Genomic DNA, 17,549 nt, shown 5'->3' on the forward strand with positions numbered 1-17,549 from the left:
TAGATATGTTTTATGTAGTAATAGTGTGTTGTACTATCCGAATGTAAGTCCCGGATGTCGTGCCTACCTCGTTCTCTTCGTGCTGGACAATGAGATGTACGTACGAATTTTCAAGTCCCGCGATTTATTACGGCTACACGCCACCCAACTCTCGATCATCGACGAGGTTAAACGGTCCACCGTTCTCATATCTAATCACACACGCACTTACTACTTGTATTTCAATACTGTTTGTTGTTTTACGGTAAGAGCAATCGTAATAACAGAACTATACATGAAATTAAGTGTGACGTAATAACGACAAGTCACTTGGCCTAAAGGTATGAGGGTAATCCTACGTGAACTTAATTTCGCCAAACTTAATAAAAATATCAGTGTTTGTCCGTATAATTTCGGTCGACGCGAGGCACTGGGTCTTTCCTGGACTTTTTCAGGCGTTGAGCCGCCCGGTAAGGACAGACCTACTAATTGAATAAGATCACATTACCGAGATGTGTCCAGAAGATCGGACTCTCGGAGCGGTTCCAGAGTGCGTGGGCGAACGTTCACACGCCACGGAGGCTCGCGGTGAGGATGAGAGGAAGACGGTCCGCCGCGGAGAGAGAGAGAGAAAGAGAGAGAGAGAGAAAGAGAAAGAGAAGGGAAGAAAGGGACAGAAGGAGTGCAGGCGGAGAAGGAATCCCAAAGCCGAAGATTCCAGCTCGCGCTAGTTCCTTCCCTCTTATTTATGCTCTTGTTTATTTATTACTTGTCAAAGAACGCCATAAGCTCGTCTTGAAACGCAACGCTGCTGCGGCTGCTGCTGCACCGATATGCAGCGCCCTGCAGGACGTGGCCTGCGTGTGAGGCTGCAGGGTTGAGCGGCCGTCTGCAGACCGGAGATAATGAAAATTCTTATTATAAATTTGAATATAATTCGCGGCCATCGCGCATTTGGGCTCCGGGTGAAGAGGTCAGGCCTCGAGAAATTCCCGTTTCGGCATAGTCCGGCGGAGCGCGCCGCAAAGGCCGGGACGAGCTTTATTACAGCGATACCGAAGCCGCGGGACAGGGTGAAATTTAATTTGTTGTTTCGGAAGTGTTCCTCGTATCACGCTTGCTCGGCATCTCCTCGGCCAAGAGTCGGCTGTCCGTCGTTTCCAGTCGCCAAGGGCGGGTTTCGGCCACCTTCGGACGTGGCGAACCCAGCGACGCGACGCGTCTCCGCCTCGGGCTCGACCCAAGAGCAAGGTGCGCTCCGGCGGGACGGAAGAGGAGGCAGCCAGTTTTGTAACTTCGAATTAAATTTCACAGCTCGTGAACCAAGTGTCGACTCGCGACTGCCGGCGTGATGAACAAGACGCGCGCCGCCCGCCGCAGCCTAGCCGTCCAGACGCGCCGCGCCGCGACGACGACTAAGGACGCTCTATACTCATTATACTCATGCCCAAACGAATGACTGACACTCCGACAGACTTACGGCATGGTAGTTGGAACGGTGCATGGACGCGCTCGGTGAGAAGATCCGCCGACACCTTCCAATTCCAGAATCACCTACGTTCCGGAGAATTTTTACGATTATTATAATAACCCGCGTATATCTTCTCCATCCAGGCATATTACACGTCCGCGTATACGTGCGCATGTATGTCACGTGTGTGACGAAATTTAATCGGCATGGAAAAGATGGCGCGAAGAGAAATTGAAGATAAGAATCAGGAACGGAGACGATGGCTCATATTTTTACGCCATTGGACCGAGGCTTGTGCAAATACGTTAAATTGGTTCGCTTCGGTTATAAATAATTCAACTTGACTCCAGGTATAATAAATACCCTTTAAGGCTTGTTAGTATCTTCGCTTTCCGGTAACGGTAAAAAACTGAAATATGGTTCAATTCTACATAACAAATAACGTCAATGGACGGTGAGAGGCACGGCGCGATACATCACGTCGTTCGTTGCAAGCACTGCGATTGTCTCTTCGGCCATAAACGTAATCCGTGTAGAGTTGAACCAAATTTCAGTTTCGTACCGATAGTACCGGAAGCGAAGACTGACGTTAACGAACATCGCTGTACGCATCGCGGTGTTTCTGAACCACTGTACTCTGCTTAAACCAACGGTACAAACTTGCGGGTGAATAAAGAGAGTAAACTATCATGCGGTGTGTTACTTTTTGGTATTTTTATCGTTGAACCAAGACGCGATGTAAGAATTTCAATTTTCTTAAGCGAACATTCCGCCACCTCTGTCGTTGCGATGATACAAAAAGAGACCGTAAACCCTGCAGAGGAATGGGCGGACCTCGGTTGTCGTGTGGTACCCAGTTGATGCGCGTTTCGCGTTTCTTCTTATACGAGTTTCGGACAAGGAGGGAAGCTGACTTGGCGTGGAGTATACATGTACCTACGTTCGAGAAATCGAAGAGCAGCGAGAAGTGAAAGAGGCGGAGATAAAGACAGAGAGAGAGAGAGAGAGAGAGAGAGAGAGAGAAAGAGAGAGAGAATGCGCCGCGGCGTCATAGGGACGCTTTAAAGTGTAATTCCCTGTTATTATATGGCCGCTCTCGCGCGACTCGTACGGTGTATACGCGCATCTAATAAATAAAATGGAGGCGAAGAGGTCAAGAGGTAAGCCGGGAAACCCATCGCGGGAACGAGCCGAGTTCCGATTATCCCAACGTTCGATTGGACGCAGCCGTGTCGCTTGAAAATTTTAATCGCGGCAACGTTCCGATCGGCCAAAGAAGTCGCGAAATTATATAAATGCTCGTCCTTGACGAAGAGGGGCGGGAATGTGGCGCACGACCAGTTTCGTTCACGGCGATATCGTGCATTCCAATCGATGGAATTCTGCGAGGAGAAGCATCCAGTCGACAGTAAAGTGTTGAGCCGATTCCGTCCGACGCGCAAGGCACGCCTAATAGTTTATGCTCGTGAGAATAGCGCGGCCACGGAGGAATTTCCGTCCCTCTCCACCCTCTAATGTCGCAAACTTTATTCAGCTTATCATTTTTATATCGGCACCGAACGCCGAGAAGTGACGCCCCTTTTTAGGGCCCGCAGACGTCACGCGATTTGCATACGAAGCCTGGCGCCGAAAGCACGCTGAGGAAAGGAACGAGGCGAGGGGTTCGACGCGCGGCGAGAAAGACGAGTCGGATTGATTTAGGATCTTCGATATCCGCACCTACTCATCCTCGAGGAAGTCGGGGGAGCCGAGTTCACCCGGTTCATCCAGGATGGATGGATCGCCCGGCCGCCGTGAGCGGGGGCGAGTGTTTTGATACCGGGACCGAAATCAATCACCGATGGAGCGGAGGCACGCGGCGGGTGCAGCCAAGAGGTCAGCGAGTCGAGAGAATCGGGAGAGAAGAGAGGAAGAAACACATCGGTCCGGAGGACTTTGATGTATGTCGACAAGCGGCGAAGCTCCCGACCGAAGCCTCGGCTTAACTGCGTTTCGAGATCTGACTTCGTGACGAAATCCTCTCTAGCTTGTCAAGAACTTGTTTCAAGCTTCTTCGCGACTCCGCCACCTGGACGATTTTCGCCTCCGACGGGGTTACTTTACGATTATCGCGTGGAGCTTTCTCACGGAGGCAGGAAGGACGCGAGACAGGTCGAAGTAAGACCGTTACGCGGTAACAGGATTAGCCGGACGATGAACATTCGGGAAAACTCGATCCCGTGGTAAATTGAATGGTAAGCCGGTGATCGTTGCGGGTCCTCCACCCCGTATCGCAAGACCCGATCTCACCCTAATTGTAACAAATTGTCGGACAACAGTGTCGACTTTGTGGAACGGCTCCATTGGAATCGGATCTCCGGTCGTCTCTCTCCGGCCGGGAAGAAGAAATCGAGTCGTTTTCTGTTTTACAGGAAAAGGAGCGATCGACCGACGCGCGGGATGAAGTCGTGGGCCGGCCAAAGAGCAGAGAGAGAGAGAGGAACGCGTCGGACGGCCACTAAATTAATAAGTAGTAAACGACAGTCAGACAAAGGCCGCGCGTCACGCGTCGCTCCGTGAGTGAGCAATATTTCAGTTTTTCGGGTAAAAGAACACGAGAGTGGAATCGTCATTTTTAGTAGAACCAGAATTACGACCACCTCCGAGACGCTATTGCGACGATAGTTATCTCGGACGGATGGGACCCGCCACCCGACCGCCGCCTCACCTCGCTGTGATCAGCGTCCATTCAGCTCCGGATTTCAGCCCGACTCGGGCGTCCGGAGGGAATTTATTAACCAACGCCACGGAGTGCAGGGCCTCTCGTACCCACCGTCACCTTTCAAGGCTTGCTGCCCCTCCCAGGCCCCCGGGCGTTACTCTTCCTCCGATATCTTTACCCGAAGAGCGCTTCTCACACTTTCTTCGTCGCATCGCATCGCGGATGATTTTTTTCTCGAGTAGCCGGGCGGTAGCCGCGCGTTCGTCGCAACTGCTCAACCGTTCATTTTTCGCGCCTATTGCAGACGCAAATTGCCCCCGAGCAAACGCGCGTTCCACTCGAGCGATAACGAGGTGACGGGGTGAGAAACGGGGCCTTAAACCGAATCAATGATAATATTTCAAGCGGGGCTGCCGCCTCGATGCACGTGCCCTCTCAGCCGGCTCGCGAGGGAGGCGGAAAGGGAGTCTCTTCTTTTCTGGTGTAGGTACGCGCCTTTACGAGCGAGCCGATCCTATCTCGGTCATAATCCCTCGACGCTGACAGACCGACTTAATTCCACGACCGTTTCGTCCAAACTCTATTTAAACGGACACGCGAAAAGTCAGCGTAAATAACTGCCCCGTCTCGGGCTTAAGGCTCGCCTTACACTCGTTAAGGAGGCGTTAAGCTCTCGTTAGGATTCCCATAAATACCCGCTGGGCAGATCTTCGCCATTCGTTGATTCCACCAGCAATGAACAACAGGTTGCTACATGCTGCCGGAAATTGATAAAACACTTCGCATTCGCCTTGTTTTCACGCTTCGAGACTCCGACTATACGCACCGGATGAGAGGTGGTGCATGGAGTTGGACTCGGGATTGAGACTCGAGTTTTGGAAAGGCGTGAACCACGGTGACTTAGGGTCCACCTTGGTTATTTATTTGCTATTGCCTGATTTGACGCTCTTTCTTACGTATATACCCGATGTTATACGCACAGGCGGTAAATTAATTAAGCCAAGGTAGGCGTTGTTAATTTATGCACTCTCGTGCCTTGGGGATCGATTTCGGTTTTCTGTTTTTATTTTTTGTTTATTCGTTTATTTTTATTTTCATTTTTATTTCTCTCGCAGCACAGCGCACGTGGGAACAGTTTCTCATTCCCTCGACGATCATCCCGCGACAATCTCTGACCTATGAGACGTTTCTCGGTTCGCTTTTGACCGGGCCAAAAAGAGAGAGTCGTGCACGCGACGACGTGGTGGGAGGATAATTAAGTGGAATAGACAGCTGCAGTTCATCAGATCCGTTGCGAATTTCAAGCCTACAGGCGTCAAGCCGCCTCTCTCGCGTTTCGTCATTCATAGGTATAATAGGTACAAACAAAATTCCATCTTATTTTTACTTCCAAGTAGATGCTTCGTCTGCGATGATAAAGAGGCGGCAAAGTCGTGAGCTGATAAATTTGTCGCACCTTGACCCAAAATCCTAGAGCGTTCTACAATCGCGGGTAAAAATTAGGAGCGATTACAGTCTCGAGGTTTGTTGCGGGGTCACGCGAGGTCGGCGAAAGAGGTCGAGACGCGGCGCAGATCGGTTTGCGCGATTAAGCGATCCTCGACACCCGGAGGAACGCCGCCTCCTCGGCTTCGTCCTGGGCGTCGAGACACGGATTCGGGATTCGGTAGTCCTGTCCCGGCACAAGCGCGCTCCTGTAACCCGATACCGGGCGATATCCATTACTCGAGCTGCACCGGGGAGGAGGGTGCGGGCGAAAACCGGAGGATATGACAAGCTCACCCCGTGCGCTTCGTGGGCGACCCTCGTCCTCCTTCTTTCGGATGAAATTTAACACCATCGAGGAGGAGAACTGCGATTCCCGTTGTCTCGGCACGTCGCTCGTTACCTGCGAGCAAAAATTTCGCCGAATTCGTTGCCCCTCGTGATATTTTCACAGTTTCTCCCGTGGAACGAGCATATAATTCGGTTGCGGAGGCCTCCGATTTTGTTCTAACTCGATCTCGAAACCCTTTTCGAAAGATAAACCGCTCCCGTAACTTTCTCATGTCTACGATTCCGTGTCGCATTATCACCGAAGGCCGCTTGTTTACGAGCAGCAGCTCAAGACAACCGCGGATGCGTCGCTGCAGTCTCATCGTCTCGTTTATCAGAATGGGGAAAGTGTTTTTAAAACAAATTCAACCGCCGGCCTGATCGAGTAAAAGTCTTGTTTGGTCAATGGCTGGAACCCGATGAGTTTGCCCCATTTTAACGACGTATCATGCGTACAGTCCACTAAAAAAAGCAGTGAAACGGATGAATGAAGGAATAAAGGTTTAAAGATTCAGTTACCCAATCAATTTTTCAAACAATTGGAAACGTGATTTTTCATTCGAATAGTTCCATAATCAACAATCCGAGACTAATTACACTGTCGAGTACCGCTCGTTGAGGCCAAGTTCGTAAATTTCCAACAAGCCTTCTCCATGAAAATTAGTGTTTTTTTTTCAATCAATTTATCCATATTCAGAGGTATGGTTTAAACCTAGTTCAACGCGACTAATTGACCTCAGCTACACTCGTTCAATTAGCTTTATTTCGTAACTCTTTCGTTCGAGAAATATTTTGAACGGACTGTATACCCGATACATCCTCAACTCTGTCCGTTTTAAGAAATTCAACGGTATGGTTGTCTTCTGGACCCGACCGGTCGTACATCGTTTAACTAGAGTAATGAAAATGTAAAGGATATCCTCGCTAGGCAGTGACGAAAAAAATGTCCAGGGCCTTTACGACCATAATGAGTTGCCACCTCGAAACCCAAAGAACTAGGCATGAAAACGAGCTAACGTGAGGGGAAGACGACTCGAGTCCCGATCGAAGGGTGTTTCGGCAGGAGAGGGTGAAGGATGGACCTTTGTTCCAGCCACGGCATTGTCGTGGAAGTGGACGCGTTCGGTGCGGGGGTATGCGGGAGGATTGTCCGAGTTTCGAAGTTCCGAGAGGACATCGAACTCGCGGAGGATGGGTCCGGGTGTTTTCGCATACCCGGGGTGTGCAAACATTTGTCTAAATTTGCGAGATCGAGTGGGGAATCGATAACAAGTGGTTTCAACCTGGAAGGAGGTCAGTAGTCAGGCTGCGGACGCTGCAGAGCCGAACGGAGGACCGGTTTGCAGGAGATTCGGCAGGCGAAGAAGGAGCGACGCCGCGTCGCCTATTTGCGTAGCAGGCATAGAGTGTCTGTGCAAACAATTTTCGCCATCCCCGTTGCGGGACGGCGAGGGTGTCAGGACGCGGCGAGGACACGCGTTGCGAGGAAAAGGAGCGGGCAACGCGCGGAGAATGTTTGGAGACGATGTTGACACGGACGTGAAAATTTAAAAATACAACGGTGCGCGGGTAGCCGGCCACCGAGTGCCGGAGAGTGAGTAGCTTGTACATACGTCTACACGTATACAAATACGCGCGGGGAAAACGCGTCGGTGAGTTTCCGTCCGTCTTGCCCGTGGTGCACCTCGTGTCTCGGTATTGGTGTATCATGCGCAAGGTGATCGTAAGTTTTCGAGTCCGCGGAGGCGAAGCAGCAGCAACAGCAGCAACAGCAGCCAGCAGCACACGGGTGAAAACTTGTTCCCACTACACCGAGCACACGTCTGACTTACGAAACCCGAGGACATAATTATTGATATTAATTTGAATATTCCTATTTATGTTATTTTTTATTAATTTTCTTCCCGACTTCTTGTCGCTCCTTTTTCATTTACGTTTCTTGTTTTTTTTTCTCATCTCCACTTTATACGTTTTATATGGGTGTACACCTCTGCCGCGGCATGGCAGTGACATTCCGGCAGCGGTTCTTCTCCCTTTACTCAATATCTTCAAACCGTATACGTGCCACGTTATCCGTGGCTCGATATTAATCGTCGATTTAGAACTCGTTCGCGGACGCCCAACGATATGATGCGCGCGCTACTTGAGCGTCGCTTCATCCATCTAGTGTTGCAAGCCACGCTCCACGCCCACGGAACAGCTCCAGGTGCGTACGCTGCCGCTCTGTTTCGGTACACCGAGGAGAAGACCAGACTCGGACAATCACCATGCGAGTGGTACCTGCTCTCCAAATTAATTGGATTCCAAAAGTGCAGCCGGTTAATGTACGATAATGTTTGATAATCGATAATTCGCGTTTTAGAAAATCGTAGTAGCAAGGATCATTGTCTACTCGTCAAAAACAAGGTCGTCCAAATATTTGTTTCGTATATTTTTCCAAACGGTTTCATTCCGAGCGATTAACCACTTTTGCAGTCGGATGCGCAGTTTACAACAAGTGTTTCGAAGTCACTCAAACAAGTACTTCAATTTGACGAATATATAAGCACGTTCCGCGTAACTTGAAATTCATTGTGATACAATTCGCTGTTTCCAAAACCTCCCAATAGCCACAACTGTTAATGACGATTACGGTGAGAAGCCGCGATCAATCCGTTCTCCACGATGCTGGTACCTCGTGCGAAATGAAACATGAATCTAGATCCCGAAGCAGGGCCGACACCTGTGCTCTAGTCAGGGTGTAGACGAGGAGAAGGGGCCACGGGAGGCGTAACACGCACCAGAGATGGTGCATCGTACGGCAAAGGTGAGAACGGAATGCGTCGGTTTGTGCTCATTAGCTTTCGTCGAGCGAGTTCAATCAGATTACGAGGGCCGCGACGACGTGCGTCTGGGCAGAGTTGGCCGGTTGTTTGGTCGGGTCCGCGCAGCAGCCTCACCTCGCCTATGGTAAGTATTTTATCTACCGGTCACCGATCAAAACGCATCGGGATGATTTTATTATTTGGCGCCTCGGAGCTCGGTGCGAGCCGGTTGTCATTGCTCATGGTCTCTCATTCCTCCCAGCTCCGGGACCCGAAGGCAGCTGGCCTCGTTTTTACGATGAATTAATGGACTCGCACCCCGAGCTGCCCGGCGCCAGGGTGCAGCGTAACCTGGAGTACCTTTGTAGCGGGGCAAGGCGTAGAGCTTGCGTGTGCAGCACAATATCACAGCGGCATAGCGGCAGTAACCGACGCTGAGAATTAGCCTTAGGCAGCCATAAACCATCCGGGATGCTTTTACGGCCTGTGTTGTGGTCTTACTCGTAATACTCTTCGTTCCATATCGAGCCCGAACAAGGGCGTGGTGATGGACGCGGAATAAAATAGAGAAAGACGTAAAAGGAGTAGCCGGCCGCGGCCTCGGCCCCATGAAATCAGCTCCGGATCTTCGCAGGTTGATCAATTATGTCTTGTATATATACGTATGTGTATATGCCGGATTTAATAGACAAGTCACGACGGCGGGAGAGAGGGAGGAGAGCTGATTCCGAACCATAAAAAATATATCCCAACGAGGGAACTTCCATCTCTCGCTTTAACGTCAGCCACTGAATTATTCACTGGTTAGAATTACTGCCACGGGATGACTCGGTTCAAATCGTTAAATACCTACAACGAACGGCACAGTCAGCCTGGCTCGAAATATGTATACCGAAGTGAATATGACGAGGTGGGATAGAAGTTGGGAAAAGCCTTAAAGAGGAAAGGTGGCGCCCCTCCCTCGTCCCGATTTGACAATGTCGAAATCGCCTAATTACCTCACGCGATCAATTACACTGGAACGACGAGACGCGGTCATGGGAGATGATTGTGAGAACCGATATACGCAAGGAACCAAAACACACGCGTGATAAAGAAAAAGTAAAATAAGAAATACAAGATGAAAAAAAATAATAAATATATCCTCTGAAATATTTATCGCTCGGAATAACTGCGGAAGAACTCGGTATAAATCGTTAAAGATGAACGAGGAGACAGGTTCGAGAGTCTCGCCCAACAGGCTGCACCAGCCAAACCAGCCCACAATCCACATACTAGGCACCATTTACCAACACCAGGCCGAAGCACGACTCCGTCTCTTTGCCGAACCGCTCTTCTTGTATGTCAAATTGGTGCGTCGTCGTCGCCGTCGTCGTCGTGAGGAACGGAGACCGTGAGTTGCACTCCGGAGACGGGGACCGAGTATCGGGAGAATAAGTGAGAACCGATCAATCGCTGCCGAGTGACGCTATCGCTGGCATCAGCCCGGCGACAAGTGCAGCCCATCCCGACGCCTCGACGATCCGAATTGCCCCTCGGGGGACGTGAGCCTCGCGACCGGCGCTATGCGATACGCACACGTGTTCTACGCGGTACCGGTCCACCACTCCGAGGCGTTCGGTTCCAGGGTGATCCAGGGTCGCCTCGAGGGGGGCCCGGGGTCAGAACCCGAAGATATAATTGAAGGGGGTCCATAGGTTTGTTTGAAGAGTGGTTTTTTAATCGACCCGCGACACCTGCCACATCTATAAGAATATTGTGAAAGTTCAACTGGGACTTTACGATCGTCAAATATGCGTACGAAACGCGTAAGAAAGGGACTTACACTCCTGTTGCTTTGACGCACGGAAGGTTATTACGAGAAAAGGGCTTACTCAATTATGATGCATCGACTGCGCGGTAATGCTTTCCATTTCCTCCAACGATTGAAAATTTACACTCGCAATAGGGGTTTGACTCGAATAATGGCCTGTCGTTGTGCTTCTCCAGCGACAAGCCACGGCTCTGACACAAAGCGACATCGACTCCACGAAAAGAAGATAAAAAAGAAAAGGAAAGGTGAGGACATAAACAACATTTTCCGTAACTCGTAGTTCTTCCTCGAAGAGTTCGAAGTGTGACAACCGGTTGTGTGACGATGCGAGAAGAAAAGGACGCCAATGGAGAAGCGGAGGACCATTTGAAGTGGCCATTACTCGATGCTATGTTGCTAGGATAAATCTATCGATGCACTTGTATCGGTACATTTAGTTTGATCTACGGCATATTCTCGGCCAATTTTATACTAGACAACATGGATAGGCCTCCCACCGAAATGGCTAACTGCGGTAGCCAAGTTGTCGAAACAATGCGATGCATTGTAGGCTCGCGAAAGACGCCGCGCTACTTTTTCCTTTATTTATATTATTGGCAGCAGAAGTCGTAAAAGTATCCTCTATCCTTCCGGAGGGCTTGCTTTAACCTCGGTTGTCTCTCCTCCCATAGACGCGCTGTTTTCCAACCACCTCCACGGTTCGGGGTCAATGCTCGGAGCATCGGGAGCGTGTCCAGGGTGGCGCGCGATCTTCTTACACCGCCCCTAGAACCGAGCTGGGTAATTTTCGGTCAACCCTGGTACCGCGGGTCCAATTAGAGACGGGCGCACCGTGGCCCGGGATAAGTTTGGCGAAAATAAAACTCGGCAGACGCCGAGTCTGGTACCAGACGGATTAATGCAAAGGTGCCTCAGACCTAACAAGCGAATCATCTTTCCGAGATATATTATGTCGCTTCACGGGTGGTTAAGCCTGGAGAGTGGCTACCTACCAAGAGCTCGACAGTGCTTGAGAAGCTCGAGAGAAAGGAGGACGGAACGAGGAGACGAGGGCGAGATTCATCTCGGCGAGTCAAGATCCAGGGAGAGGGGATGATGCTGCTGCTGCTGCTGTGGCGACGAGGACGTCGGCGTGCCTCTTCGGTAATGCCTTGTAAGCCGCACTAATCTCCTTGCCTCTTATTCTTACCTCTTTACCTCCGCGTAAAACTTTCTCCCTCTCCCTCTCTCTCTCTCTTTCTCTTCTGATTTACCGAGATGTTTTCATTGTCTCTGTTCCCCGGACTATATACCCATACTCGTGATGATAACAATCTCGCCGACTCTTTTTGGTTCTCCTTCACGTCTACTCGCCTTCATCCGGCTCTCAGGCTCCAGCCGGGTTTTTACAACCGGGAACGACTCGCTAGGCGGATAGATATGCGCGTAGTTGCGATGGCAAAAATTACCCGAAGCACGATCACCGCGGCTGCCGTTGGCCGAGATTGGATCGGGAATTTCCCACAGAGAGCACGAATAACCGGAATCGCCTGCTGCAGTTTCTGCGGAAATAAACTTGGAAAATTTATGAAGCCCGGGCGCAGGGAAAAGGGTGCGGAAAATTAGCAGTCCCTCATCTCAGCGGCAATTAACTGATTATCCTTTCAGGGAAACTGACCCATTTTAAGGTGAACAAAGTATTACAATAACGAGTTTCGTCGTCGACAACACTGCAGCGGAGCGCCGAATAAAGCCGGGGGTGACAAATTTCCCGGGTAAACGAAAGAGAGTGAACCGTGGACCCATGGAAAGAGGTGGGCCGGAATAAAGCTCTGTCCTTAATTGGAACAGTGGCTTAGTGAGCCGGGTGTAAACAGGAGCTTAGCGCGAGGGACGTGCCGCTGTCGACTTACAATTAGTACCAGATGTTGACGAGCCCGCACCCGGGTCCAGGAAACCCCGAGACTCCGCAGGCGGCTGTACGTTCGCCCCATTATATTTTGTCAGGGATAAAAGTGATTCTCGATCGACAAAAACCCCTTTCGAAATGCAGACTTGACGCTGTTTCAATGCACCATTAAAAGCCCTGTCGCTCCGGGCGATGGCTGCGAACCCCGGGGTCAAATGCCCGCGTAATGATCAACCGATTATCAGATATTTCCACACAAAGAGGGGAGCGTCTACAGTGATTGCCGCCTCGAGCCTCGGCGACATTGTTGCCTGAGTCTGAGGTGCCAAATGCACCTGTAGCTTGTTAGCGTCCGTTGTAATGCCTCGCAATTTGCATTCTAATTCGTTCCTCGGAGTCGTTCGTGTTGAAGAAGAAGAGGGTACATTAACGAAAATGCACATTCCTCGGTGCCCTTTGGCATTCCTCGAAGAAGTTTGCGGTTCGCGAAGTTCCTTTCGCTTACCAATCGCGGGCTGAAAGGCAGACGGGTACCTTGCAGTTCGAGTTAAAGTAGAATACGAAGTAAAAGGAGGTGCAGTGACCCCGGTTCGGCGTTGCGTTCAGTGCTCGATAAATCGGGCAATCAGGAGGGATCCACGCTCGGATAAACTTTAAGCATTTTACGTGATTAAAGTTTTCCTACATGCGGACAAGTTTTCCTTTCGGCGTACGGCGGCGACTCGATTCTACCGGCAGAAAAATATGCGACACTCCCACTCGCCCGGCACTTCTACCAAAGCGATAGATACCCCCCCACCCATCCGAACCGAACGGACCGACTTTATCGAGTTCGACCCGCCGTCAGGACAAATCGCCCAAGTTTTAAGTATTTTCAAAAAGAATTCCACCCGCGAAAATACGCCGGTATACCTAGACGTACCGAATACCTATGGGGACATGGGGGTATAAGGTACCTTCGAGGCAATAAAATATGTCTGCATGGATGCGTTTACGGATGGACGGACTGATTCACCGAAAGGGTGTGGTGGGGGGATAACTTTCAAGGGGTTGCATTGCACTTGTAGATATTTGTACGTCCGTGGACCGGCAGAGGAAAAGCTTCCACCCCTCTTTGCGGATCACGTTGAACCCGGTTTAATCGCAAGTATCAAATTGAAAATAACAGTTAACCGACTTGAACGCGGTATTTCACAGTTGTAGAAAGGTTACGAAAATTCGAAGGAGCTTGAGAAGAATTTGAGAACAGGAAGGTAACGCTGCGATCACCATTAGTTTCTCACGTCCAACGATGACGAGGTGATTCTGGAGCCTCTCATTATTCCGAAAGCTCGAAAATGGGATACCAAAAATTGCGCTAATCCCTTTAAAGTGAGATCTCTAGGGCCGAGGGGCGAAAGAGGGAGGAAAAGGCAGGTCCGTCTAACAGGTAGGTTACCCGGCGTCGGATCCACGCTGTCACGATGCACCCATGGAAACATCAAAGAAGCAAAGAACAAAAGATTTCTTTTCCACTCAAGTTCTACAGGTGCTCCGCACCCCCTCCGTCACCCCCCCCCCCCCCCCGCCCTTGTCTTTTTCTCTCTCTTCAGTTCTCGCGGAGGTTTTCAGCGGTTTGGATAACCCTGCACGGACTCTAGGTGTTAAAGTAAACACCGAGAGCAGCCAGACTTTCTAACGTCATTCGAACGCCGACGGGCCCGCGGCTGCCGTTGCCGCTGGAGCGTTCCGAAATCTCCCGCGTTTCCTGAAAGGCAGTTTGGACAAAAAAAGTGAAAAGATTCCCGCGTCGCTACCCGTACCTGGCGGCTTGCTGCTCCTCCCGCAAGTTTCACCCCTGGAGGCAGCTGGTAGCGCAATGCCATTAGCACAACTCCTTTTCTATCGCGTTTGAATTTATCTCGGCTCGTGGAGTGGCGATCAGCTTCGACAGCGAGGGGACCGATAAGTCATTCTCTGATGTAGCCCGGCGGCGTTTGCGTTCACGGTGCTTCAAGTCTAGGTCTGCATGAATTATACGCCGGATTATGGGCCCTCAAATTGCCGTGCATTACAAGGAGTCGGTACCACGCTGGCCCGGCCGATGCGACGATGGTAGCGTTCCTGAACCACGGAAGCAGGCTTCTTTTACGACTGCCTACGTGACGGGGAATCACGGATCGACCGACGATTATCCTACGCCGATCAATGAACCGGGGTAAGCGGAGGGTTCGTTGGATTGCGGGATTTAAAACCCGCGAGTATTTCCCTGCCATGCATCGAAAGCAACTCCGTTTTTACCAAGTTTAAGGAGCAGCGGCTGCACCTCTTTAATCCTTGCTAAATATTCGTTTTATCGTTAACTCTGACAGCCTCCAATAGCAATATTGTGTAACTGTTTTCATTTTTTCAAGATTTACGAATGAAAAATCGGTGGAGCAAATCCCACCAGATTCACGGTTTGCGTCTGCTCACTTAACCCAACTCGAGTCGTATATTAATTTGAAAATTTATTACGCTTGTCATCTCGCGAATATGCCGACGTAAAATTCCTCCTATTTTCAGCCGAAGGACAAAGTCTCGTGACGCATTTTTACCGTCTTATTTTCCTACTACGACTACCAACCTGCTTTTGTTTTATGTAGGTACCGAGAAAAGTATGATGGATTGAAATGTTTCTTAGCGCGTAGCTCTTACGCGAGACGCCCACCATTGCGGGCTACGAAATGTGCACGAAAATATAACCTGATGAATATTCAAAATTTTCACCGAATATACATGCAGTGGTGTATGAATAATTGGCTCATATCTTCAACGTCGTGTCAATGATTCCACACCAAATTTATACTCTGTCGGCTCCAGACAAACTGCTGGAATTTAATGGGACCGTCTATGGAATTGAGTTGTCAAGCGCTACGACGCTTTAAATACCGCCGATTTGAACCCAGAATGAGATTACCTATCGTTCTCAAATTTTATTTGTCGTCTAGCTTTAATTCACAAGAAACGTGAATCAACTATAGAAAAAATTGTAAGATTAGTCTTACACCGTTCGAGGATATGGATTCTATAAAACAAGCTCCCTGATCACTGATCAATCTTGGATGGTGTAACCGTTCACTCAATTGTCCAGTTTTATAAATCACCCGTCAAAAGATCGGAGGAGCAGGAATTATACCTACAGCTGTTTCTCTGTAATCAAACGGTTGTTTTTCCGCGCGGGCAGAGCTAAGCTTACACATCGATCGATTTTTCCCCATCCCAACTGCTTACGTAAAAGCATTCCGGAGCATTCTTGAGGTTGAATATTTTTCAACGAAGGAATGCAAATCTCGAGTGAATACACTCGACGTATTTATAGCCACGGTGGTGACACGGTACTGAGTTGAAAAAATTCAGCGCTTTCGCGATGAAGCTGAGGGAAAGAGAGAGAAGTAAGAAACAAGGAGAAAAAGAATTAGAATAAGAGGCGGATGAGGAAAAAGGACGAGCGAAGCGGAGGAGGTCCTCCGCGAGGACGCAACGACGGCGACGTAACCGCATTTGTCCTGCCGCGCGTCGTCGACGGAGCCGTCCTACGGTTGTCCACTTGTCCGATGAGCCGGGCTTCAAGCGACAAAAAGCAAGTGTCAAGTGGCCAACGACGCCGTACAACTGACGCCGGCGTCTTCTAGTAGGTGCGCGAGGATGAAAGTTATCTCTAAAAGTGTTACACTTTTTACAATTGTTTTTCTCCTAATATTTTTTGTTCCCGATTAAAAAGAACATCCCTGCCGCTCGCCCCAATATCGTAACACTCAGAAACCGGAACTGATCCGCGGTACTTCGAAAGTATCTTAACCATCGGCGAACAGCACAAGTCAAAATGGGAAGGATGTCAAGAACGAATGCGTTCAACGAAGCTTTTCAGCACTGACCTTATAATGAACATGTGTATCCCGTGATCTCTGGATGGGCAGTCATTGGTCTCCGGCAGTGAAGGGAGACGAAGTCAGTTCCTGGAGGGTCCGGCTGCGGGATTCCTCGATTACGGAGGGTGAAAACGGCACGAAAACTACCCGGACACGTCGGCGTTAAAAAATTCGTTTCGCAAGGTGAACCGGCCTCGTGGTCTCGCGCGGGTCTCGTGGTCTCTCGTGGTCCCGTCACTCGGACGCTCGTATCTCGTGGCGGTGGTCGATAGCGCGGCGCTCTACTGACGTCGCGACGCCTCGCTGTGTCGTGCCGGCCCGTCGACGCTCCTGCCGCCCCCGACACCCCCGGCGTCCTCGACGCCCCCCACGGAATCCGGAACAACCCGGAAACTAACGAACACCCACACACGCGACCGACCAACCGACCGACCGACGCCCGGCGCCAAACTACCCTTGCCTCTTTCCACCCCTTTCCGCCCCCCACCCTCAGACTACGGCCCACGCCACGCGCCACGAGCCGCGACGTCACCGTCGGCGGGGACTTTGAATTTCGGGGATGATTCATCCCCGAGTGATGTGAGAAACCAATTGACCAATTGACCGAATCGCGGAGCGTGCTCCGGTCTTCGCAATGACACCGAGTTTCTTGTGCGTGAGATCAGTGCGTACGCCTCGACAGTCCAGCGGTCCACGTGGGTCCCCCGCTCGCCTCTGCAGCGGGTCTGCGGCCACGTGCCAAATAACTGAGTTGGCACATGTAAACAGAATTGCCCGACAGCAACTGGCCCCTGGTATAATATTCCATTTCATCCTCCTTCGTCAAAACGTCGTCGAAACGAGCTGCTGAGCAAAGCTGCCCGTCTCGTCATAGTAAAACCCGTTCACTCACTCACTCACTCACCGGACAACGCACGATGTCTAATTCCGACCTCCTCGTATCTTTCTCTCGGTCTTTCCGCCTCTCTCACTCTCTCGAATTATCATTTTACTCACCGTGTTATCGTTCGCCGGATTGTCTGTCGTAAATTATACGCTGCAAAGTGGAAGCGAAAGAGCGGAGGAAAGAAATGGAATGAAAAGAACGAAAAAACAAGTTCGAACCAGTTTAAAGCCGCGAGATTAGAGGTCCCCCTGCTCCCTGTAACCGCGCCGAGTTCGAACGACTCGTGCCCGATGTTAATTGAA

At 50.4% G+C, this 17,549-nt stretch overlaps 1 protein-coding gene across 1 annotated transcript in view; it reads right to left on the reverse strand.

Moving 5' to 3' along the window:
- The window catches only part of LOC124307031 (fibroblast growth factor 17-like), a 98,648-nt gene extending 82,032 nt beyond the window's left edge, over positions 1-16,616 (reverse strand). The window contains exon 1 of the mRNA XM_046768322.1: positions 16,368-16,616. Within this exon, the coding sequence (XP_046624278.1) occupies positions 16,368-16,381 (14 nt within the window). The 5' untranslated portion in view covers positions 16,382-16,616. The remainder of the gene's footprint in view (positions 1-16,367) is intronic.
- Between the last annotated feature and the right edge of the window lie 933 nt (positions 16,617-17,549).

Source organism: Neodiprion virginianus, chromosome 6, assembly GCF_021901495.1.
Source record: "Neodiprion virginianus isolate iyNeoVirg1 chromosome 6, iyNeoVirg1.1, whole genome shotgun sequence".
Classification (NCBI taxonomy): domain Eukaryota; kingdom Metazoa; phylum Arthropoda; class Insecta; order Hymenoptera; family Diprionidae; genus Neodiprion; species Neodiprion virginianus.